Source organism: Macrobrachium nipponense, chromosome 15, assembly GCF_015104395.2.
Source record: "Macrobrachium nipponense isolate FS-2020 chromosome 15, ASM1510439v2, whole genome shotgun sequence".
Lineage (NCBI taxonomy): Eukaryota > Metazoa > Arthropoda > Malacostraca > Decapoda > Palaemonidae > Macrobrachium > Macrobrachium nipponense.
In genome coordinates, this window is record NC_087208.1 from 19,199,852 (window position 1) to 19,226,639 (window position 26,788).

General features: G+C 43.4%; 1 protein-coding gene across 1 annotated transcript in view; it reads right to left on the minus strand.

Annotated features, from left to right (window-relative positions):
* LOC135227020 (uncharacterized) overlaps nucleotides 1–26,788 on the minus strand; it is a 191,891-nt gene that overhangs the window by 87,731 nt on the left and 77,372 nt on the right. The window contains exon 2 of the mRNA XM_064266787.1: nucleotides 6,981–7,626. Coding sequence (XP_064122857.1) covers nucleotides 6,981–7,626 — 646 coding nt within the window. The remainder of the gene's footprint in view (nucleotides 1–6,980; nucleotides 7,627–26,788) is intronic.

The window sequence follows — 26,788 nt, forward strand, 5'->3', positions numbered from 1 at the left end:
GCTTGAAGGATCATCAAGTCATTTTGTCTTCTTGAAAGGTCTGAAGGAAGACCTTCCTCTCTTATCAGAGCTCTTCTTTCTGGCAGGGGGACGAGCCGCTGCACCTCCACGAAAGGGCTGCTGAGGAGGACGAGAGTCCTTTTTATTCGTAGACACTACAGGACGACTCTTCTTGGATGTTTGTACAAGTAGGTCTTGTGTCGCCTTCTCAGTTAGCGAGCGAGATATATCCTTCACTAACTGAGAAGAAACAGATGATCTGACAGAGGGGCGACAATAACGCTGTCCTCTGGCTCGGAGAAAACCGCTTTTGATAACAGGGATCCATAGACTGATCTCTTCTTCAGAAGACCAGCACCAAATAGGGAAGCAACTTCTCCCGAACCGTCTTGTACTACTGCCTTGTCCATGCAAGACAGGACGCTATGGAGAATCTCTGGGTTCTTAAGAAACTCCAGGTCTTTAGATTTATTAGCCAGAACTCCGAGTGACCAATCCAGAAAATTGAACACCTCTAAAGTGACGAAAAGTCCTTTAGAAAGTGGTTTCAACTCCGAAATGCTCCACGTAGATCTGACCGATCCTAAAGAGTGACGTCTGGAGGCATCCACCCTAAATTGGCACAAAGTCCGGCTATCTGCCGATGCAGGAAGAGAAAAGACCCATAGTCTCTCCTGTCCCGTACAAATACCTCTCTTTCCATGGAGTTTGGAAGGAGGCATGCAGAATACTGTCTTTCCCAACTCTTTCTTAGTGCCCATCCAAGAATCTAAAGATTGGAGGGCCTTCTTCATGGAAATCGCAGGTTTCATTTTCAGAAAGGCCGAGGATTTCATAGTAGCCGAGCTCGAAAAGAGAGAACGAGGAGAAGGAGGAGCCGCCGGACTAAGAGAGTCTCCAAACTCTTGTAGTAACAAGGAGGCTAAGATCTTATAGTTTGAGAGTCCTTCATTTGCAGGAAGCTCGTCATCAGACAAATCGTCCAAACCTCGATCAGACGAAGGAGAAAGCTCTCGTTTGGAGGAAGAGTCTTTCCAAGACCTCCTACGATCTGAAGGAGAGGAGCTTCTGTTTGGAGAAGAGTCATAAATTCCAGAAATGAGTCTATTCGTATCTTGCCTATGGAAGAACTCCGACTCCTGCCTACTGGCTCTTGATCTTGGACTCCTTGACTCCTGACTCCTGACCTCCTTGGCCTCCTGGCTCCGGACTCCTGACTCCTGTCTCCTGACTCCTGCCTCCTGGGCTCCTGAATTCCCTGCCTCCTGGCTCCTGACCTCCTGACTCCTGACTCCTGACTCCTGACTCCTTGACTCTGGCTCTTGCCTCCTTGGCTCCTGCCTCGTTGCCTGGGTGACTCCTCCACTCCTGGCTCTTGGCTCCTGCCTGCTGGAGACTCTTCGCTCCTGGTTCTTGGCTCCCGCGCTCCTGGTGACTCCTCACTCCTGGCCGGTGCCAGACGCCTGATCGGCTCACTCCGTAAGGTAAACTCCACGTTCTTACTAGAGGCCTCACCTCGAGTAGGAGCATCGATCCTGGCGGCAGGTACCTCCACACGTCTGGAGAACCTTTTGATAGGAAGGGAAGTGTCTTTCCTTCTAGGAGGCTCCTTTGAAAGCACTCCTACTAAAGACGATATCTGCTCCTGCATAGAAACCAGAAACCTCTTAGTAACCTCCTCTTTATCCTCTTCGGGAGGAGGAGAAGGAGGAGGGGAGGAGTCCATGGCCTCCACCTCCTGACTCCTTCTAACTCTGGGTGACAGAATGGCTCTTTTTGCCTTCTTAACTCCCAAAGGAGACTCCTCAGGGAAGTTTTCCGGGCTCGAGTCAATAGTCGGAGCCTTCCAGCTCCTCTTCAGTGGTCGCGAGCGATCTGAATCCCTCCAATCACGTCTCGGAGACGAAGATCCTGACGAAGAAAAACAATCACGCAGGACGCTTTTACAATAGCGATCCCTGGCAGTCTGGGGTGTCACAGAAACCGCCGAAGGGACACCTGATCGGTGGGGATTCTCCACAACCTCCTTCAGTTTTGACATTCCTTCTCCTCTGGGCATGTGAGCTTGGAAGAGGTCTAGACCTAGGAGCGTTTGCGGAGCCGACCAAATGCCCCCTCCACTACACTGGGGACACTCACATCACTGTCCACTGAAAAAATCACTAGCCTTACCTTGCAGGGCAGGCCATTTTGTTTTCCATTAACTCGAAGGCCGCTTTTAGATCCGCAAGTTCTTTCGCTGAATCTACAGGTTCTGCAATAGGAGAAGGGGCTGAAATGGAAGGAGAAGTAGCAATACTTACCCTTGGGGAAGATCCCAAGCTAGGAATTAGTTCATTAGATCTCGAACTACTTAAACTTCTAGAAGAAGCCTTCCTCACTTTCTCTTTCTAACTTTTTCAAATAATTAGTTAGATTCTTCCACTCATTCTCACTCAAATTCTCACATTCCTTGCAAGTATTAGTGAAAGAACATTCATACTCCCTGCAACCCTTGCATACAGTGTGAGGGTCTACCGAAGCTTTCGGCAACCTCACCTTACAGCCTACATTCACACAACGTCTCACAACCATTCCAGCGTCAGACATTTTAAAGAAAAATCCAAAATCAAGTCCACAAAACAGTCCACAAAAGCGTATGCCAATCCAACAATCCAGATACGTCACCAAAAGTCGGTCAAGAAGATCAATTGCCGGTGAAAAAAGAAAAACCAATCGAGAGGAACCAACAACAATGTTGACGGTCCGGATGACAGAAGAATTCTGATTAGAAAACGGGAATGGTTCCTAGTCCTGCCACCCAGGGCAGGGCGGTAGATCACCTGACCTACCGGTAGCGTGTGCCGCGAAATTTGAAATTCTGTCGGGGACGACGGAGTCTATAGCTAAGTATATATCTGGCAGGGAAGTTGAATGTATAAAACCTTATTTTATCATAAAAATATTTTCATTTAAGTAACTTAATAAGTACTTACATAACTGATTCCCACATTGACAGGAGGTGGGAGACATGGACATACTCTACTCCAAAGTATTAAGTTATAAATTGAAAAAGAATACTGCTGGCACTGAATATAATGCTTGTCGTTCCTTATCAGTTAAAAGAGCTACTGGGATACTGCCTCTTGTTGGTGTTCATCTTAACCTGTAGTGGTGTTGCGGTATAGACAAGTGTCACCTACTATATAAGTGGGAGCTTTACACCAAAAGTTCATGCCTAGATAGTCAAGCATGATAGGTGCCCGTCCTTATCCTGGGTGCAGCACCTAATAAAAGCCATAAATATTGTTGCCTACACTGACATAAATCCACAACCCCTCCACCGAGAGTGGGTGCTTCAGGTGCATTGCATCCCCTGGCTCTGCAAGACTAGACACCTTATTATTACAAGGTGACGAGATAATAAGAAAAAATCCTATGCTTCCTTCCCTTATACCAACCATGCCATTCACTAGATATGGCATGAATTATTTAAACTTCCATAAAATTATTGAGAAACAAAGAACCATTACATTCCCACTATAGTTCGAAGGCATAATATAAGCTAAAAGGGTAGATGTTAGTCTGACTTCCTTAGCTTTACTTATATGGAGGCAAACTGCTGTCCTAATTCTGAGTGTGTCTCAAGGTAAAAATCCACAAGTGAAACACGTTCTTGTCAGGGGCTGAAACTTATCTTACCATACTGCTATATGCAAAGGATGGTCCTCTGAAAACTCCAAATGGACAGGGACCTCCCAATAATCTCTCACAGAGCTGGAGAGTATTTGGATGCTCTGAGAACAATCTGGTGTCAGGCTGTAGCTGGTGCCAGCAGCGCTGTATGCCAGTTGAGCTATGAGCTTGGGACTGGTGAGCACTCGTGAGATCTGGTGGGAGTTCGACGCAAGAGATGGCGCCAGTCTAACTGGTGCCAAATAAATTGGGCACTAGGTGAGCTGGATGTCAGTTGAGCTATGAGTTCGGGAATGGTAAGCGCTCATGAGAGCTCAGTGCAAGAAATGGTGCCAGGCTGCAACCAGCACCAGAGGAATAAGGCACTAGGTGAGCTGAATGCCAAATGAGCTAAAGGCTCGTGGCTCTATAACTAGTGTCTGACAAAGCTTACTCCAGAATGCAGCTGTCATCTGGCGAACTGGGCATCAGACAAGCTAGAAGATTGAGGTGCTGTATAGCCCTAACTCTGGAAGAGCTAGGAGTTCTGGTTTCACTCCTAAGAGAGTGAAATGCAAAGGGCTATTATGCTTCCAGCAGAACAATGCAGAATGGAAGAAAGGGAAATACTGTGCCTAAAAACTAAAGAAGAGGCTGGATCTCACTAGTACATCCTAGTCATAGTCAGAGGCTACTCAGAAGGATGTCTTCTGAGTAAGGACATCACAAAGAGGGACTCAGGGGAACAAGCAAGGGACATGGACATATAAGCAAATTCGAGAAGACACAATCCCTTCCTTGCTTGGACACACCAAAGACATGATGAGATCATCAAAGCTGGGCCCTTTTGCCGATACTTAGTTAAGCATAGTCCGATACCCATTTGCTAATGGAGTACGAAAGACATAAAACTCCTCAAGTACAGAGGGGGAGGGTCATCCGAAAAAGGCCTTAGAATATTTCTAAGAAGAGAGGTAGAGACTGCAACCCCATCTTCAAAAATAATCCACTTATTCAGGAATACTATGCTAGAAGAATGACATCTGCAACCATAATAGCTTATGCAATAAGTCTAACAGAAAACTTACAGGTGAGCTCTTTGAAGCCCCCAAGAGAGATACAGCTCTCCAACATATGTAAGAAGGTTCTGTATCTGGAGAGTACGACCCAGAAACTTGACAGGCCTTCCAGTTATCTCCATTCTGCAGACAACCAAGTGATTATGGAAATTATTATGCAGCTTCTTGGACCTTGGCAACCAGCTGTCAAGTCTGTGGCTTCTGATAGTCATGTGGATACAGGTATCCTGACAGCTTGGCACCTCGTACAGACCAAGGACTATGCAGGACTGTCCGCTACTGACGACTATGCGTGGAAAGGAGACTCTTGAAAAGATCTAAAAGAGCCACAAAATCCTTAAAACAGAAAAACAAAAGTTTGTGAACGGGCACTGGGAGCTAATCAGTAGGAGCTGAGAAGAAAGGAGAGTACCACAGCTCTCTCTCTCTCCCAAAAATTAAGTACATAAGTGACAAACCTAGGCGATGACTCTTGCTCCTGGTTCTAGTAAAGACAAATCAGACTCTAGATAGTAACTTCATTAAGGATAGATCTGCCAAAGTGCTAGGGGAAGGAACGCCAAAAACATATGCCTTTTCTGCTCCTGACAAAGGTCAGACTCCCCAATAAACCTTTGATCACAAAGATCTGGGCTGCAGAATCTAGTGATATATCCAAACTCAAAAAAGCAGGAGCTGCTTGTGAGGGAGTTGGAGCCATAATCTCTGGTACTCGTGTTAATCACTTGACTAAAAGTTTGTAAAATTCATGTAAGTGTAAGCATTCAAGTGTGGGCGCCAATGGGTGCTGGGGAGCTACTGGATGCTTGGGAGCTATGCACTCAGGGGCAACTGGCTGCTCAGGAGCTACGCACTCAGGGGCAAATGGCTGCTCAGCAATCACTGAGAGTTCAGTAGCAAGAGGGTGCCCAGAATCCACTGAGTGTTTTGGCGCCAGTAGGAACTTGCTAGCCAAACTTCTGAATGTTCTGGAGAAAACTCCTCCAGGTTGTCCCAAAAAAATAGCTGCAAGAAGGCACAGATTCCCAAACCTTATGCAGCCTCTGAGGGGTGCGGGACATGTCCGCAACAGACCTTTTAATGGTCTTGATCAACACTATTGTGCCCTATTCAGGCTTGGAAGCCTCTGAGCTCAAAGAATGACAGAGCACATCCAGGAGGACATATTCCACTGGTTGTCTATCAACATCTCGAATTGGCTACAAGTGCAACTACCTGGAGACCCCTTGGACTCCCTTGGACTACCAGCATGTCTCCTCCCAAAGGAGGCATGGCAGGGACTATAGGTCTAAGATATCCAATGGGCTGGATAGCTGCCACAACCACACCTCCATGAAGACACCTTTTCAATGGCTGTCTGTTGAGATCTGGATTACAGTTCAAATGAGGGTCAAAGACTCGGGGCGGGGGCAAACCCCCTACCACCCCCCCGGACTACTCAAAGAGAATTCTTTGATATTTACGTGGTCACCATGGAGATAATGGAATGCTAATTCTTGAGGATTCAACAGCAACTACTAAAAATTTTTTTTCTACATCAAAACCATAACATAAATATTATAAAACTATAGATGAATCTGTATGGGAAAAAATGGCTGTGCGTGAATATCGAAGGTAACTTGATTAGTTTTCAACCATATCTGTAAGCCATATACGTAGTTTGTAAGATGACTTTCAAATTATATTAAAGTGTTTTGGGACTATAGTTTAAGGTACATTGGGTGTTTGAACCATTAAAATAGGCAGTGAAACAGTATTCTATCAAAATAGGCAGTTATAATCATTCTAGTTTAAGGTATATTTGGTGTTTGAACTATCAAAATAGGCAGTTACAAGTGTTTTGGAGGTGGTTGTGGTCCCTATCCCCCACAAATACGGGGGACATATTGTATAGGCTAATTACATTCTTAAATGTTCCTTTCAGGGAAACTTGAATGAATCATGAAATTTTGCTTGTGCAGCCAGGCACTTGGACACTTATAAGACCAGCACTCAAGATGATGAAAAGAGGGAGTTGGAGTGGTCAAATACCAATAAGAAAGGAAACAGAATTAGAGGGAAAGTAAAATATCAAAAAGCATGTACAATGAGGTGAAGGAGTACTGCAAACATCCTTCAGTAATGCCTACAGTAAACTACAAAAGGTGCACTGATGTCAGTACCCCACTAAGGGGTACACATTTAGAGTAGCATAAACACAAAAATTGTTTGAAATTCAGGAAGCTTTTGAGTAGTACAATTTCTTACCTATAATCCTGTGTGTACTTAGGCACTTCTCCTCTTTCTTGGCTTCTTCTATTATTTTTTCAAGCTCCTTGCAGTCCTCCTTCAAAATGTCATATATCTCCTTGAGTATCTTACACAATTCATAAAATTTCTCCTTAAATTCCACCGTATAGTCTGTTTTCTTACCATAATGAAACAAAACATTTCGTATCCGCTTTACAGAATTAATTTCCCTGAGAAGATCTTCAGATAGTTCATAATCCAAAATTTGATTGGTTATTAGGTCTAGAAGAAATTTCACATCAAAACCACTAAAACATTGAATCAATTTATCCTCTTTGTTTTCCATTAAGAAATCATCAAGTGTGAAACCTTCCAGGTCATCTTTATAATTATTTACATTTACCAAATGCAAAGTTCTTGATAACTGTTCATTCTCCTGTCGACTTTCTTGCCTTTTGTTTCTCTTCTCTTCAGCCTTTTTACCTTTATTGTTTATTTTCCTGTAAAATTCGAAAAGGGATTTACCTTTATTTTCAGATAACAAGTTATCATTGACTAAAAGTTTATTCTTGAACTTCCTTACTGCAATTTTTGCTAAAAGTGGGGTAAATCCATTCCTCAGTAAATGCAATATAGGCACTTGATGATAGGCCCCATAGTCAATCTGAAAGTATAAAAAAAGAAAAGTTGTTTTTCAATAATCATATGGAATAATTGCAAAAACTTGTTAAAATTACAATTTTATCATACAATAAAGTTTTATATGAGCTATATACTTACCAAATATAATTATATTACTACAGTACGTATTAGGTTTTTCAGCCACGGTAGCTCAAAAAACTCAAAATTCGCTATCAAGTTTAAGTAGTTAACCCCGCCCAATTTTGAGTACTTTGAGTACAACGGGGAACAACGCAGCGAAGAGCTCAATTCATTTTGTGCCCTAATGGTGTCCATGAGAGGGAGGAGGGAGGGCTCTGATTACATAATCACTTGGTAAGTATATATAAAACTATAATAAAATTTTTCATATAAGTAACTTATCAAGTAATTATATAGCTGAATCCACACTCATAGGTGGTGATATACATGGACATATTCTATTCCACACCATTAACCCTTAAACATCTAATGGACGTATTTTACGTCGACATTTATTGTCTCGTGGGTTCCGACCGGACGTAATTTACGTCGACATACAAAAGTTTTTTTTTAAATTCGCGGAAAAATACTTATAGGCCTACCAGCCGAAAACTTTTGAATCACGCGCCTTGGGGGATTGCTGGGAGTTCACGGATCAAGTTGTTTGTTTTGTTTACAATAGTTACGCAGGTGCGCAAGCACGAATTTCTTCCTTATCGCACTAAAACGTATCAGTGATACATCTCGGAAATTATTTAGTCACTTTGACATAATTTTTGCACCATTTTTAATTAGCCGTTACATGAAGTATTATATATGAAAATGTGCGCAATTTCATGTAGAATACAACAAAAAAAAAATACTCATAATTGTAGCTTTTATCAGTTTTGAAATATTTTCATATACATAACAATAAGTGCCAAAATTTCAACCTTCGGTCAACTTTGACTACCGAAATGGTCGAAAAACACAATTGTAAGCTAAAACTCTTATATTCTAGTAATATTCAATCATTTACACTTAGAACAACAGTCCTTTCGGTTGCTATCCGTAGAGGTAAATACGATATGCGTATATGACTTGACCCATACGTAAGTAATATGACGCAGAGATAAACTACGTAAATATTGTAGTAATTTGAGCATCAAATTCTCTACTACATTCTTTCCTCGACGAGGAAGAGAGAGAGAATGGAAATCGATTGTCTTCTTTCTCTTTGCCAAGAAAACGGATTAAAATTATTTGAATAGAGATCCTCAAGAGAGAACCGAGGATCGAAAAGGACCATTCAAGCTTCTAATGATATTGGACATAAGACTTCATGGACGTAATCTACAAGTCTTTTTCTCTTCCCGGATGAGCCTCTGATATGAATGAGAGATCTTCCGACAACCTTGCGTAAATTGAGAGCTTATCCGCTTACGCGATCTTAAAAAGTTTTTTTTATTAAGATCTTTGTCAATGAGAACTAGCCCATTTATGAGGGGTCCCCCACTTACTTGACAAAATGTTCAGTATCTTGTCAATTGGGAAAACCCACTAACTTGACAAAACAATTAGTATCTTACTAATGGGGGAAACCCCTTTACATGACAGAAAGTAACCCAGGAATCAGAGTATATAATCTTCCCGATTCTCGCAGAAATCGATGAAGGGGCAGGAGGGTTCGAAGAAAAAATTCGGGTATGCCTCTCCGCTAACTCCGAATCTTTTAAAAATTTCTGTAAAGGAACGTCCTGTGGAGCATCCTGAAGAACGTCCTCTTGACGAGCGTCTAAAAAGCGTCAAGCGTCCTAAGAAGCGTCCTGAGCAGCAATAAGACGCCAAGCTTCCCGCAAAGCGTCCTGCCGAGCTTCCACCGAAACATCCTGGCGAACGTCCACAAAAGCGTCCTCATAAGCATCCTGCCGAGCGTTCTGAAGAACGGTCGTGATGTGTAGGACGCCTATCGTTCTGCAGAACGTCCTGGCAAGTGATCTGCCGAGCGTCATGACATGTAGGATGCCGAGCGTCTTCAAAAGCGTCCTCGCTAGCGTCCTGGCGAGCTTCCTGGTGGACGTCTCTACGTGTAGGACATCGAACATCGAAAAGCTTCCTCACGTCTCCATGTGTGGGACATCGAGCGTTTTCAAGGGACGTCCTCACGCGAGTCTTGCCGAGCATGTCGGTGCATAGAACACCAAGTGTTCTGAACGGCATCTCAGAGAGGATCTTGTCGGCCAAAAGCGTCAACACAAGTAACTTGAGAGACTCCCTAGCGAGGGGAACACCGCTCATGAAGAGCAAGCGTCCTAAGCAAAAATATGGAGATCGCCATCAGGACGAGTCTTAAGGACGTTCGCCACTCTTGACTAAAACGACGGCCACCTGTGCGACATCTTGCGTCTTTGTAATGCAAATGAACATCTCCAGAAACTCACTCAAAAAAAAAAAAAAAAAGACATCCTCGCAAGGTGCTTGCCTAGCGTGGGCAACATCTTGCGTCTTTATCAAGCTCATCGACACTTGCAGCAAGGGTATTTCCAAAGGAAGCCTGTGTGTTTCTTGTTATGAGAATTCTTTGCCCTTCTCCTGTCGAAAACTAAGCATAGTCCTGTTTCGCCAGTGTTTTGCTGCCGAACGCCAGAGACATCTCTGGCCGCTGACAGAGCGTCCCTTAGGGACGAGAAGGAGGCGTCTTGGCGAGCTGTTCATCAGCTAGAACAACATCCTGTTTCGTAGTAAAGCGAACGTTACGTAACGTATACGGAGCGCCATGAGGAGAGGAGGGAGGGGAGCGTCTTGGAGAGCAGGAAAACAATCCCTGCTACAAGAGTAACGACGTTCCTTCCTCTTGATAGAGCGTAGCATGTTTAGATTAAAAGCACACCTATCCTGGACGTTTTCTATTTCTTGACCAAGATGACAGCCGCCCTTTGTCACACTGATCGATATAAAAATACTGCGAAGGGACCGTCAGAACAGTGTGGAGTCCCCTTAATCCTCCATCAGCTTTCTACATGCTCTCTCCCTGGTCCTGGGAGTCCGTAGAGGCCCAGGCCTAGAGACATTATGGGGCCGATCTGACGCTCCCTCCCGACGAGAGAGAGGACGTGAAGCGTCCTCTTCTCTAAAGCTTCTTGTAGAGGGCGCGAGTCTTTCTGAGAGCTCCAACCCCTGCGCGGGGAGGACGCCTCGGAGGACGAGAAGCAATCCTTCGAGATTCGTGCACGTGCATGATCTTCGGCAGCCTGGGAAGGGTCAACAGGTCCTACCGAAGGGACGCCAGATCGATGTGGGTTCCCCGTAACCCTCCTTCGGCTTTCGACATGCCCTCTCCCTGGTCCTGGGAGTCCGACAGAGGTCCAGGCCTAGAGGCGTTATGGGGCCGATCTGACGTTCCCTCCTGACGAGAGAGAGGACGTGAAGCGTCCTCTTCTCAAAAGCTTCTTAGAGGACGCGAGTCCTTCCGAGAGCTCCAACCCTTGCGTGGGGACACCGCCTCGGAGGACGAGAAGCAATCCTTCAAGATTCGTGCACGTGCCCGATCTTTAGCAGCCTGGGAAGCGTCAACAGGTCCTGCCGAAGGGACGCCAGAATCGGTTGGAGCCCCCGTAACCCTCTTGCGGCTTTCGACATGTCCTCCTCGTCCCTGTTTCCTGGAGTCCGACAGAGGTCCAGGCCTAGAGGCATTATGGGCCGATCTGACGCCCCCTCCCCCCCCACAACACAATGGGGCACTACACTTCACAACACTGATTGGAGAGCGAGCACTTTAGATTCTAAGATTACTTGATGTAATCCTCCCCGCAGACACTTCTTCTAGGCCCGTAAGCCATACCACAGGGATAGGCTAAATAAATTCTACAGGAGGTTAGAAGGTTCATTATTTCTAACTTCTGTTTACTGTGGAGGAAAACCTCCTGATTCTAACACGCTCTAAAATGCGTACACGAATCACTAATTACATTGATCTTTTAACAAAGAAAACATGTAAACGTCATACATACTAAGCGAGTGTCTACCAAAAGTTCCGGTAGCCTCAGCTTACCCCATGGAGACAACAAAGTCTGAAACTAGGCTAACTAGCTTCAGACATCATATGCAATGAAAAAAATGATATTGTTATGTTACAATAAAGTTTCATACAATACTTACTGGCAGATATATACATAGCTGGACGACGGAGTCTTAGCTATGTATATATCTGACAGGTAAGTTGATTGTATGAAAATTTAAATTAATTTATGATAGAGTCATGCCTAGCCACAAATCCAAGTCAATCATTGAAAGAATAATTAGGATACTTAAGCGGCTAATGAAGTTTCAAAATCCTAGGCGGAGGTACTGCAAAATGTTATTGTCATGATACAATAAAGTTTAATGCATACTTACCTGGCAGATATATACTTAGCTATAGACTCCGTCGTCCCCGATAGAAATTCGAATTTCACGGCACACGCTACAAGTAGGTCAGGTGATCTACCGCCCCGCCGCTGGGTGGCGGAATATGGAACCATTCCCGTTTTTCTAAGACAGATTTTCTCTTCCACCTGTCTCCTGAGGGAGGCTGGTGGGCCATTATCGTATATATCTGCAGGTAAAGTATGCATAAAACTTTATTGTATCATGACAATAACATTTTTATGCATTCAACTTACCTGTCAGATATAAACTTAGCTGATTGGCACCTTTGGCGAAGGGTAAGAGACAGCTAATTTACTGAATAGACAGGAAACAACATACGTTGTAGGTAATAAATAAATAAAACCTTGGTTCCTATGTGTTTAGACGAAGGGTTGACCTCCTAGCTATTGCTAGGAGTCTGCATCAACTCAAGAGCCTCAGCGAGGATGTGACCTATGGCTAAGAGTTCTTGTAGATCTGTCAATGGGGTCTTATCCACTTAACTTGACAGAATCTAATGGTTATTTGTCAAAGGGGTCCTATCCACTTACATGACAAAACACCTATGCCTAGTGGCATAATTAAGGAGCACAACACCGATCCCGATCACCTGATCCTCACACGAGGGTTCGTGCTTAACTTGAAAAAGAGTTATCCCCAAACTCCTTTCAAACCACCCAAATAATAAAATTCCGTTAAATTAAGATTTAACTCACTAGCTAAGGATCAGTGTCGACTCCCTATCCCAGTAACTTATCCGTAGACATGTATAACCCAGAGAGACGTATCTCTCTTAGGTCAACTTGACATCCTTCGTATAATGGGAGGTCAACCCAGAGTTGCATCTCCCGTAAATGACAGCTAATATGTACTTAATGACATATTGTTATGGAAAGAACAAGAATTCATAAAAGCTCGCACTTCATTCGCTTTTAATTCTCAGCTGTTTGAAGGAATCATCAAGATACTCATGAAGTGTTTTAGTGATCACATAGTTTCAAAGAAGACCAGGGCTTTCTTAGAAATGGATCTCTTCTGGATGAAGCCTAGAACCTGGCTGGTGCCTCACGCTTGCCTGGTTGGCTCCTCGCGCCTGGCTGGCGTATTGCACCTGGCTGGTGCCTTGCACCTCGCGCCTGGCTGGCGCCTCGCGCTTGTCTGGTGCCTCCCGCGCTTGTTCTGGCCTCCGCGCCTGGCTGGCTCCTCGCCACCCTGCCTGGCGCCTCGCTCTTGGCTGGCGCCTTGCGCCTGCCTGGAGCCTCACCTCTGGAGCCTGGCCGGTTCCTCCCCACTTGCTAGAGCTTCGAACTCTCTTATCTGTCCGATTTGTTCGCCTCTAGCAAATCTAAGCCAGGTTGGAGGCCCACTCTTTCTCTTCACCAGACAATGACAGTGATTCTTGGGACTGTCTGCCTCTGGCGTTTTTTACGCCTGTTATGGTATTTAGCGCCTTGTTGGCGCTACATTGTCCGAAAGTCCTAAACAACCACAATAGTTTATCAGGAGACTTTTGAGAAGGGTGGAAGACCTTTTTCCACTTTGAGCTCTCGGCCTCTCCGGCAAGGGGAGGAGATAGTCAACTACATCCATAATTTGATATGAAATCTAACAGTACGAGAGATAAGAGTCTTATTCCGAAAAGGATCCTTCGTGATTACTTCTGTTGCTACCGAGATCTCTTCTTCAATGTTGATGAGGTTTCTCGTTGTAGAATCTTCCCTATCCTTGCCCGAAGGAAGGGAAGGAGCCTGGAAGTCGAAGGAGACTCAGAGTAGAAATTGGACGGACCCCTGATTTCTTAGCTCTTTATATATATCCCTCTTAATACTAACTGGGCAGCATTTTGAGCCCTCATCACATTCCAAAAACTCTGTAGGCAAACGTTTCCACCATTTCTTCTTCTGTAGATGATTGATTGATTGATTATGAAATTTAGGGCTTAGCCCAAGCGCTGGGACCTGCAAAGGTCATTCAGCGCTGCAGTATTATATGATTAAATGAAATGAATTAGATGAATGAATACATGAATCAATTAAAACTTCTCACACAAATGACCAACTAAAACTGCAATTAAAAACACCGAACGACACACAACAACCAGGACCAAGACGATCTCACATCACATATCACCAAACCAAAACCATTCACTCTCACTCAAAACCACTCATACTGCAACCAAAGAATCCCACAGCCGAAGTCACGTAAACACACGCAAAACCAAATACATAAAAAAAAAAAAAAAAAAAAAAAAAAAAAAAAAAAAAAAAAAAAAAAAAAAAAAAAAAAAACTGACATGCATACATCCATTCAACACCAATTTAACCTTTATTAAAAACAGCAAACAAAATTTTTTTTTTAATAATAATCAGGTACTTAAAATGATGACTATGAAACAAAAAGTAAAAAATAAAAAAAAATCAACATAAAATAAATAAATCAACAAAAAATAAAATCAACGAGTTAAAATTTGCCATCAATTAAACTTCATAAAAAATCCCAATACATTTTAAAAAAACTCACTAGTGCAGAAATATCTGCTTTGTCATCTAGAACATCGGCAAGAGATTTTCCATCAAGGTGGAATCTCTGCCTCTGTTCTCTGTAATGTACACAATGCACCAAGATGTGCTCCACTGATAAGGTTGCATTACACCTAACACATACTGGTGCACTGCCACCTTCTAAAATAAATTTATGGGTTAACCTAGTGTGCCCAATACGAAGTCGCCCCAAAACAATTTCTGTTCTCCTCTCTTTTTGAAAAGAAGAGGGCCATTTTTCAATGCTTTTCCTTATCTGCTTATATTTTTTATTGTTGGCTAAGAGAGGGGAGGACCATCTCTCTTGCCATTTCCTCATGATGTACGACTTGATGGATCTCTTCATATCTATATGTGGCACTTTGGTTATCTGATACAAATTACTCACAGCCGCTTCCTTTGCATATCTGTCTGCCTCCTCATTCCCACGAATTCCAACATGAGCCGGGATCCAGCAGAAACATACCAATTTCCTGCGACACGAAATCCAAAAGAGCCACTCCTGGGCTTTTTGTACCAGAGGATGAATTGTATACAGCTGCTTTAATGAATCTAATGCACTTTTTGAGTCACTATATATTACAAATTTTTCTTATTCGAGTTATGAATAATTTCTAAACGCTTTAACTAAAGCTGACAACTCTGCAGTGAAAATGGAAGCTGACTCAGGCATTTTGCCTCGTAAATTTCATTCCCATGCACAACTGCACACCCAACTCCACTATCAGACTTTGATCCATCAGTGTAGATCTTCACTTGTCCATCATGTTTACGGTCATGCTCCAGAAAATTCGCTTTTACCTCTTCCTCAGAATGTGTTTTTGTCTATTTTCTTAGAGCATAAGGAAATCTTGGGAATAAGCCATGGGGGTACAGAGGATGGTTTTACTTCTTCAACTTTTTGGCGCTGAATGACCATGTCATTTAAACATTCCAACTGCCTTATTTGAAAAGGTTTGGAAGATCTTTCCACCCAAAGTTTTTTTTAGAGTCACAGCTCCTCTCGAAAATTTTCCGTGGGGGTGGGGTTCTCGCGAGAGCTTTTTTAGTCGCATGGTGTACCGCAACCCAAGCTCTTCTCTTCGCAGATCTAAAGGAAGTTCATGAGAGTCAATGTAGATACTCTCAACGGGAGATGGTCCTAAAGCGCCTGTACATATCCTTAATCCCATATTATGTACTACATCCAATTCCTTTAACCTGGACTTGCAGGGCAGATGAATATACCTGACAGCCATAGTCCAGTTTTGATTTACCATAAGGAATATACAGCTTCAATAAACTTTTCTTATCAGCTCCCAATCGAATCCCGATACCACCTTTAAAATATTGAGGGATTTTTTAACCTTTGTTTTTAGAGAGTCAATGTGACTACGCCACGTTAACTTGCTGTCAAATATTATGCCCAAAAATGATATTGTTATGATACAATAAAGTTTCATACCATACTTACCTGGCAGATATATACATAGCTAAGACTCCGTCGTCCCCGACAGAAATTCAAAATTTCGCGGCACACGCTGCAGGTAGGTCAGGTGATCTACCGTCCTGCCCTGGGGTGGCAGGATTAGGAACCATTCCCTGTTTTCTATCATATTTTTTCTTTCTTTCCCCTGTCTCCTTGCGGGGAGGCTGGGTGGGCCCTAATCGTATATCTGCCAGGTAAGTATGTATGAAACTTTATTGTATCATAACAATATCATTTTCATACAATCAACTTACCTGTCAGATATATACATAGCTGATTGGCACCCTTCGGTGGAGGGTAAGAGACAGCTACTATATGGAATAGACAGGTAAACAACATATGTTGTAGGTATAAATAAAACCTTGGTTCCTACCTGATAGGTGGTAGACTTCGTGGTGTTTGCCCAGTAGTCTGCATCACCTCAAGAAACTTTAGCGAGATATGTGATCTATGGCCAAGAGTTCTTGTGGGTCTGCCGAAGGGGTCTTATCCCACTTACTCGGCAGAGCTGAAAGGACTTTGTCAAATGGGTGCTGATCCACTTATATGACAATACACCTTATGAAGGAGCGCAACACCGATCCCGATCACCTGATCCTAACACGAGGGTTCGCGCTCAAATTGGAAAGAGTTATCCCCACACTCCTTTCAAAAACCCCAATAATTTCACTAAGTTAAAAAAACTTTAACTCAAAGTTAAGGATCAGTGTCGGCTCCTTATCCCAGTAACGTATCCGCAGAAACGTATAAACCAAAAGAGAAGGATCTCTCGTAGGTTAACTTGACATCCTTTGTGTAATGGAGAAGTCAACACTAGAGTTGCCTCTACCGTCCAACACAGCTAATATGTCTTATATGACATATTGTTATGTAAAGAACAAGAATTTGCAAAGCGCGCACTTCCTGCGCTTTTAATTCTCAGCTGTTTGAAGGAATCAAGTCACTAATGAAGTGCTTAGGAGATCTCCATGTTTCAAAGAAGACCAGGGCTTTCTTGAAATGGATCTCACCCGACTGAAGCCTGAAGCCTGGCAGGAACCTCGCGCCTGGCTGGTGCTTCGCTCTTGGTTGGCGCCTAGCGCTTGTCTGGTACCTTTCGCTTGACTGGCGCCTCGCATCTGGATGACGCTTCGCGTCTTAGCTGGAGATTCGCGCCTAGAGCCTGGCTTGCGCCTGGCTGGCTGCTCGCGCCTGGCTGGCGCTTTGTGTCTGCCTGGCGCCTTGCGCCTGGTGGCGTCTAGCTCCTGGTTTGGAGTGGCGCCTTGCGCCTGCCTGGACTTCGCGGCTGGCTGGCACCTCGCGGCTGGCTGGCACCTCGCGCCTGGCTGGCGTCTCGCGCCAGGTTGGCGCTTTGTGCCTGCCTGGCGCCTCGCGCCTGGCTGGCGTTTCGCGCAGGTTGGCGCTTTGTGCCTGCCTGGAGCTTCGCGCCTGGCTGGCGTCTCGCGCCCCGGTTGGAGTGCGCCTTGCGCCTCCTGGAGCTTCGCCGCTGGCTGGTACCTCGCGCCTGCCTGGCGCCTCGCGCCTGGGTGGCTCCTCCCACTTGCCGGAGCTTCGAGCTTGGTAGAGTCTCGAGGATGTCTGGCAAATGTCCACATCGGACACTCTTATCTGTACCTATATGTTCGCATCTAGCGCATTCTGTGTCAGGTGTAGGAGGCCCGGTCTTTCTCCTCATCAGACAATGACATGTGGTTCTTGGGGCTGTCTGCAGGTTTCTTCTTCCTTACTGACTGTGTCAGAAGGTCTTGAGTCGCCTTCTCAGGTTAATGAACGAGAAATGTCCTTCACTACTGAGAAGGGAACAAAAAGTCAGACAAAGGCGAGTACAGAAGCGCTGCCCTCTGAGCGTGGGGGAGACCGCTTGGTTTGGTTAAAAAGACCAAAATATATACTGTCCTCTTTTTAAGAAGACCTGCTCCAAACAAAGAGGAGATCTCAACCGAGCCATCCTGATCCGCTTTGTCTATACAAGACAAAATACACAGAAGGACTTCTGGTTCGAGTCTTCAGAATCATGGGCTTTCTTGGACATCACCCCAAGGGACCAATCTAAGAAGTTGAAAAACTTCCAATACATGAAAGAGTCCCTTGAGGAGATGGTCCAGTTCTGAAATGCCTCGCGTCTAAAAGCAGCTTAAATGACTATTCATGTCTTGACGACGTCTCACGTCTCTCTGGCGTTACGTGTCTTCCGTAAGATTCTCCCGATCTCGCTCTCGAAACCCGAAGCCTCTGCGATATGTTTTGGAAGCTTCACGTCTGCATGACGCCTCTCGCTTCGCAGGGGAGAGAGGACGAGACTTCTTGATTGGAAGCGCAACGTCCTTCTACGAGGCGCTAACACTCCCACCAAAGAGGCCAGTTTGCTCTTGTACTGGCAAGATAATCTTCCTTGAAGCTTTTCCCACGTCATCTTCAATCGGGGGAGAAGTAGGAAAAGGAAGCAGTCTATAGGAAGCCTGTTCGTCTTCTCACAACTCTTCCCAATAAATTGTTAAAACATGTTAAACAGTTATTATCGTCGATCGAGAAGGATCTCTTTGTTAACGCGAATAGGAGCGTAAAAAGAGATTCTCGATGCTCTATGCGATATGAGAGTGTCGTGGAAATGGCCTAAGTGATTAAATGGGTAACGAAATCAGGAACGAATCTTGCCGTTACCGAGCTTGGTGTCCGAGAGTCTACTGGACTCCTAGGTTAATAACTCGCTAAAACGAGAAAATCTTGGATGGTGCTCTTGGCTCACTGCGCCAGGCTGGCGCTTCTGGCGCAAATTTGCGCCAGGCTGGCGCTTCTGGAGCATTGCGCCAGGTTGGTACTTCTGGCGCGTTGCGCCAGACTGGCGCTTTCTTCTAATTCTTTTTATGTTATGTGCCAGAACAGCTGTGCCTTATGGTACCGACATCCTTTTCACATGTTAATTCCGTTCTTAGTAGGAAAAAACTTTATATACGTAGGTTATAGTCCATTCAGGGAAAACAAGTTCTGTCCCAAAGAGAATGTTTCCCATCCGACTCATCCATCTTCTTCTGAGCAGGTACTCTAATAAGCTATGCTTTCGTAAGCCTGAGAGCATTACATATATAATGTTCTGCTGCGATAGAATCCCTTTAATAATGTTACCTACGGTTAAACCGCATTGAAAGGTTGTACTATCTCTCTTATTGAAAGCTTCTTAGCAAAAGGCATACAATATTTATTTATGTTAGCTTAATTATCCCCTCAATCCGAGGTTAAGACCGCGATTGTAGGGAGAGATACGGAAAGTTATTCCCTCCCGCAGGAGAGAGAGAGATTCGCCCGACCGCTCATGACTGACACCTACATGGTACTGACAGTAACTGGCATAGGCGTACTGCGTTGGTCTCAGGCTCTCAGCGAAAGCAGTCCCCCGCTTACTCTTCCAGAGTTGCCAGCTACTCCAATTAATAAAGGAATTTAATAAAATTATTATCGAACTTCAGGAAGTTCTTATTAAAGATATTTTAAGCGAAACAAGACTTCGATAAATCTAGAAGCTAAGTAGGTGTAGTCTTAACAATCCCTTTAAGCGTAGTCCTTCTAGAAAGACGTAGAGGGATACTTGTAATTGAGTTGCACAGAAAAAGAGTAACTACGGTGTGTTTATGAATTGACCGTATCGTATTCTCATACAAAAAGCAGAAACTCTACTACCTTCTACTATCTTCGTTCTTTTCGTTAATAGAACGATAGAAAGAGATATATATAACATATACACACATATGTATATATATATATATATATATATATATATATATATACATACACAATATACATACATATATACATACACATATACACATATCTACACATACATATATATCCTTAAGGAACGAAGTTAATCAAGGAACTCTTTAAATCTTCGTGATTTCTTCATAAATCGCGGAAGAGACAGAATTCCTGTTCATCACTAGGGTTTACGGAAGGAAGTAGATATTTTCTATCCGCCATCATACCCTCCCAAACATCGATGAGATCTTATAAGAAAAACTCCCAAAGCTCTTGCCTCCTCATCAAAACGAGGGAAGAGCATGGATGAAGGAGAGAGTCCGCATTGAGAGGAACTGCCTAACAAAGGAGTCTTCTGAATAATGAAAAGGGGCTTCTCTTAGTATCATGAATCCTTCTGACAAAAGCAAAACGGCGGCCGCCTGTGCGACATCTTGCACATTTGCCAGGGGCGGGGAAAGTTGTTTCAAGAAAATTAAAAATTCCAAAGAGGAGTCTCGCGACTGACCTCTTCTCTCTAATGAAGATTTTTGAAAATCTTCTGACGCCTGGCGTCTGGATCCTTGTCTCCTAGCGCCTAGCGTCTGGATAGTTCCCGCGCGCACTGGAATGTTCCCGCACGCTAGAAAGGAGACTCGCTCCTGGAACGTTTCCGCTTGCGTGGAAGGTCCCGTGCGCCCTAATAGATCCGAGCGCCTCTAGTCTTGTTATACGAGCCTCTTGCCAGAAAACGTTCAATGGAAGCACCTTCTGATTGCCATTCTCCACTATAAGGCTCCTTAGTTAAGCCGCCTGTTTTCTCTTTGAAGGCGCCTTGCGCCAAGCCAAGAAAAAAAGTTCTGGAACGCGGCTCTCACTCAGTTGCTGGAACGCGGCTCGCGTTTATCTGTATGAACGAGGCTCGCGCTAGTCTGATGGAACGCGGCTCGCGCTAGTCTGTTGGAACGCGGCTCGCTGCTGGCTGTTGGAACGTGGCTCGCGCTAGCTTGCTGGCTGGCTCTCAGCCTCTCGCTCAGTGAGTCAGTGTTCTCTTATTCAGAGAACGAGCCAGATCGTCCGAACTTGTAACATGTACATTCTTCGTCTTTTCGGATGTAAGATGAAGAAACGGAAGAACAGACGCACTTTTTAAAGGTGCCTTTGCAATGGCTATCCCTGGCAGTCTGGGACGTATACAGATCCCGCCGAGGGAACGCCCGATCGGTGGGGATTCTCCATAACCTCCGTAAGGCTTTCGACTTTCCTTCTCCTCTGGGCTTGTGAGTTTGGAAGAGGTCTAGGCCTAGAGCGAGACAGAGCCGATCGAACTCACCCTCTACTAATTAGGACGCCTTTCCAATGGCGAACTTGGCAGTCTGGGACGATCTACAGATCCTGCCGAGGGGACGCCTGATCGGTGGGGATTCTCCATAACCTCCGTAAGGCTTTCGACTTTCCTTCTCCTCTGGTATGTGAGCTTGGAAGAGGTCTAGGCTGGGAGCGAAACAGAGCCGAACAGAACGCACCCTCCACTGCACTAACAGTAAAATCACTTCTTACCTTTCAATAGCTCGTATTTAGAGCTACCTTCCTTTGTCTTCAAATTGCAATATGAATTTGAAGATTCTGTGAAGTAAGAAGGAGATGAGGATACCACACTACTAGTAATGTTAATGCTCTAACTGCTCGTTTAGTACGAGAGCTATATAAACTTCTAAAGGAAGCGTAACTATTCTTTCCTTACATCGTCAAGAAGGAAGTTAGCTCAATCAATTCTAACATTACTACACGTTATTATGAATAAATATTAAAATTTTCCTTCTTGCAAACTATGTGATTGTCTACCGAAAAGTTCGGTAGTTACACGTAAACAATTCTTCGAAATTTTCGAAGCCAAAGTTATCAAAACAAATTTAAATTAATTGCGGTATGCCGAACCAAAGATCCAGTACTTCCCTGCAAAAGATAGCCCAGAAGATCGATGGCGATGAAATCCAAAAATCAAGTCAGGAGGAACTGCAAACGTTGTTTACATTCCAAGCGACAGAAAAAATATGATAGAAAACAGGAATGGTTCCTAATCCTGCCACCCAGGGCAGGACGGTAGATCACCTGACCTACCTGCAGCGTGTGCCGCGAAATTTGAATTTCTGTCGGGGACGACGGAGTCTTAGCTATGTAATATATCTGACAGGTAAGTTGATTGTATGAAAAACTTTACTTCTTTTTTGTAAGGAATAAGACAATCCTTCAGTTTCAAATTTGGGATAGTTTCTTTTCGGGTACATCTGTGAAACGAACGGCGCCACAGTTTTAGATGAAGAAAATCGGAAACCATGTTCATCAGCCCATTTACTGATGACATTTATTGTCTTTTGCAGGTAGTTACAGGCTGATACAGCGTCGTATGTGGTGACATAGATGGCAAAGTCATCCACAAATAGCGAAGCCCTAACTGGAGCGGAAACAGATTTCACAATATTATCAATAGCAATGGCAAAGCAGGTAACACTTAGTACGCTGCCTTGTGGGACACCTTCTTCCGTCTCATAACAAGAAGAAAACTTATTCCCGACTCTCACTTCTAATATATCGGTCCCTTAAAAGAGTTGATAAAGTTTAACATATTGCCCCTGATTCCCATTTCATTGAGCCGTTTAACAATGCCAAATCGCCATGTTGTATCATAGGCTTTCTCCAGATCAAAAAATACCCCTACTGTTTGGCATTGATTGGAAAATCCCTGCTGAATCTGATTTGATAGTCTCAGTAAAGGGTCCAAGGCTGAACGATTTTTCCTGAAGCCGAACTGAACAGAGGATAACAATCTGTTTTTCTCTAAATGCCACATTAGACGAGAGTTCACCATTTTCTCAAATAATTTACAGACACAGCTTGTTAGTGAAATTGTCTGTAACTAGTGGGCTGATATGGATCTTTGTTTGGCTTTATGACTGGAACTACTATGGCTACCTTCCAAGATGGGGGAATGATGCCCGTTTCCCAGCCTTATTGAGTATTTTCATTAGATATATTTTAGCATGTTCTGGAAGATGTTTAATCATGTTGTAGGTTATGTTATCTGCACAGGGGCTGTTGACTCACAAGATGAGAGAGCCTCTCGTAGTTTTCCCTAGTGAGAACTTAGCATTATATGCTTCATTATTTTTCAGTGTTAAATCTAATTGACACCTTGGCATTTCGAATCTTACTGAACTGTGGTGTGTAATTTTTGGAGCTTGATATGTCAGCAAAATGCTTACCAAATTTTCTGCAACATCAGCTGGATTTGAAATAAGCACATCATTGATTTTTAGAGTAGGAGCAGGTGATGGAACAAATTTCCCACTTAGCTTTTTAATCTTTTTCCATACTAATCTTTCTGTGTTTTAGAATTGATACCATTTTATATAGTGGAGCCAAGATCCTTTTTAGCTTTTCTAATATATTTTGCTTTGTTTGGCTAAGGCCCGTTGGTATGTAGTTTTCGTTGTTCCTGAGGGTTTTGCCTTGAATTGCCTATAGCATTTTCTCACTATTCTTCGCAGTCTGCCACAGGTTTGGTCCCACCAGGGAACTGCAGGCCTGCTTGGTTTACCCTTTGTTTTTTTGGGATATATTTTCGGCATTATCCAATATAGTTGCGGTCCAATAATCATATGCATCTAAGTGTGACTCAAATGACTCTACTTCCTGATGTAATTGAAAGCTTCCTTCATATTTCCTCCAATCTGCTTCATTTTCTTTCCACTTTATAGGAGATTCAGAAGGTATGTTTCTAGCATACTTTAAATGTATGGGAAGTGATCACTTCCGTGCAAAAGTTCATCTACAGACCAGTTGAAGTCCAGTGGACTGCAGGTGAACAAATGCTTAAATCTATAGCTGAAAAGACATTGGTGTAAATGTTATGAAACGTCATTGAACCATCATTGTAAGAGAGAGATCATTATTTAAGATAAAATCATCGATGGTTCTACCTATAGCATTCAGGTATCACCTCCCCATAGACTATTATGGGCATTAAAATCTCCCAGTAGTAAGAAAGGAGGAGGTAGTTGATTAGCTAGTGCCTGAATATCATTCAAAGTAATTTCTGACCTAGGTGGGAGGTAAATAGAGCAAATAGTAATCTCTTTTTCAAAGCATGCTCGAATGGCGACTGCTTGTAGGTTTGTGTTCAAAGGAACACTTGTATGTTGCAAAGACTTTTTAACAATAATTGCAACCCCCCCATGAGCTCGATCACCTCTCTGGGGTTCATCACAAACATTTTATAATTTTTAATCCTGGATTGTATAATGAGTTGCCTAACTTAGTTTCTTGAAGGCAAACTATATCTGGATCATGATGGTTCAACAGTAATTTTAACTCTTCAGAACGAGTCCTAAGGCCTTTGCAATTCCATTGCAAGATATTAAATTGGAATTTTAACTTTGATTCTTGTGCCCAGCCAAGTCATTATTTAGCTGGTTTTCAAAGTAACACAGCTGAATGTTTTTGGATTTGAAAGTCTCTTGAGTCTGCTGCCTGGGAGACTTTTATTTTTATTAGATGAGGGGAAGTTTGAACATTTTTCCTGCACATCCTGTTTCTTCAGTTTGAGATTAGATTTATCTAAATTTTTAACTATATTTAGTGAGTCAGCATGTTTTTCCCTCCATTTCAGAAGTAGCTGTTTCTGCATATGATTGAGGGGAAAGGTCTGTCACACTTAAATTTGAGCAGGACCGAGACATCTTTTCCAATGGCTTGAGGTGATAATGGCTGAAGGGGTCATCAAGTGGATGAATCTATTGGAAATTGGAGTTTTAAACTCTATAGAGAGGCTGTTCTACATTTCTTTGACTTTTGGGGGTGACTGAAACTGTCATAAGATTTGTTAAGATTTCCTCTAGATTTTATTTTTTCTTTGGGCTTAACCGAAGAGCTCAACTCTGAGACACGCATTTGCTTGCAGGTCAGGGAGAGGTTCATCAATCACAGCTTTTACCACTTTACTTTGAAGTTCATTACATTCCCACAGAATTGAAATATCCTGAGAGGGTGTGTTATTTTTAATGATGGGTTTAGCATGCTGATGGAAGGCATTATTTCCCATAAAACAGTGGAAGCAAATGAGGATCCAGCATTTTGTTAGCACCTCGAACCAAGCGTTTGGCTTCTCCTATGCTGATAAAGTTATTATGAGCAGTGTTTACAACTTCTTGTTGGAAAATATATTGAGGACAGCCCCTCCAATTGGGAGAATGATTGCCAGCACAGTGGAGGACAGTATTATCAGCTGTGCAGTTGTCCTTTACATGTTCACCAGAGCACACAAAGCACTTTCCTGGTTTTGTACAAGAGTTTTGATACGTGACCATATTCAAAGCATTTATAACATTGGGTTGGTCGATATTTATTTAAATGGCTTAACCCAAACCCGAGAGTGGTCTATATCAATATATTCCGGTAAGTAGGAGCAGGTGAAAGTCAATTCAATGGCATGCTGAGTGCCTTTCAATTTTCTCATTTTAATGACATAAGTAGGACACATTTTAATATTTCCTCCTCTTCAAACTCATATAGGTCTCTGCTATAAACTATACCCCGTTTTAATGTTAAATGATCGATGAGGAGATACAGCTAAAATATTACCATCTTCAGTTGGTTGGAATTTTGATAGCATCTTAATCTGAATATCGTTATTAGCTTTGATCAAGACTCCTTTCCATATCTTTAATATTGCCTTTAGGAATGGCACCAATCTTCCTCTGTAATACTTGCATGCTGTTAGAAAGTTTTCTTTGCCCTGTTTGTAATTTGCAACATGCCAAATCAATTTTGGGTCATCTTTTGCCAGGTGTTTTTGGCTATCAACCTCAAATTTGCTGGGCACATAGTCTGTCTCATCCTCTTCCAAATTGTTTATATTAAACAACTTCGCATGGCAAACTGAACAAAGACATTTTTACCATCAAGATTTTTCTAGAGCTTTGGAGGCATATTCAGCTTTGCAAAAGGTTATGTAGCTTTCATAAGAGATGGACTTTTAACAATTCGTAATTTTATTCTATCTACCTTGCCAAACTGTTTCATGTAATTATGTAATATGTCAAAATCGACTTTATCACTTAATATTACTACAATATACAACTCTTAGATTTTCATTTACACCCACCAGTATTTTACACCCTGGTGTCCCGGTGTTTGGTCGAGTGGAGAGCCTAATGCGGAATCCTTAATCAGGCGAGAGTCATCAACAGAGGGGGTTAAATAAAAATCCATCAGACTAGGTGTGAACATTCGTCCAGGTTGGCCCCATACCCACACGAGACACAATTAGAGGGTGATATAGCACCCTAGGAGTCCTACCCAGATATACACCCCACACCCAGTGCCTTGAGGGGTCGTCAGTCCGTCGAGATCAGACCCAGCACTGAGTGCAGAGTTTAACATAAAAGTTTCCCCTCGCTCGGGACACGTCAGGTACTCCAGTTCTACGGGTGAGGAGGAATGCCGTCCAACCTCACCCTCCATCAAATCAGAAGGATTGTCAAAGCTTGGCCAAGTCCATTCCAAAAGTCGTCGACAAAAGCAGTCCAAAAAACGGTCAAAATTTAGAGGTTGGAGAGAAGGGTTCAGGAAAGAAAGAAAAGAGAGAAGGATTAAAAGTGAGAGAGAAAGGGTTGTAGGATGTTTCCGTCAGGACCCGGGGCACCTATAGGAATGCACGAACATTCCCCATAGAAGCCAGGGCATCCCTTATCCCCTCACCACTAGAAGGAGTCCTACTCGAGGGGCTTCTGTAGATGAAAACGTAAGGACCCTGTCTGAACGCCACGAAAACTCTATCTGGAGCGTTGAGTGAGGAACAGAGGGTTTAGTTCTTTTGCCAGAAATTATATGCTGGCAAGAACCCATTGCCGAGTTCCCATAGAATCTGATGCGAGATTCCAATGCACAAAAAATTCCCTTCTTCTTCGGTCGTATAGGACCGAGAGAAACAAGGAATTCCCTCATAAAATTTCTGAAGATTTATGAGGAGCAGTTCCATCTTGTCATAACACGGAATCTGA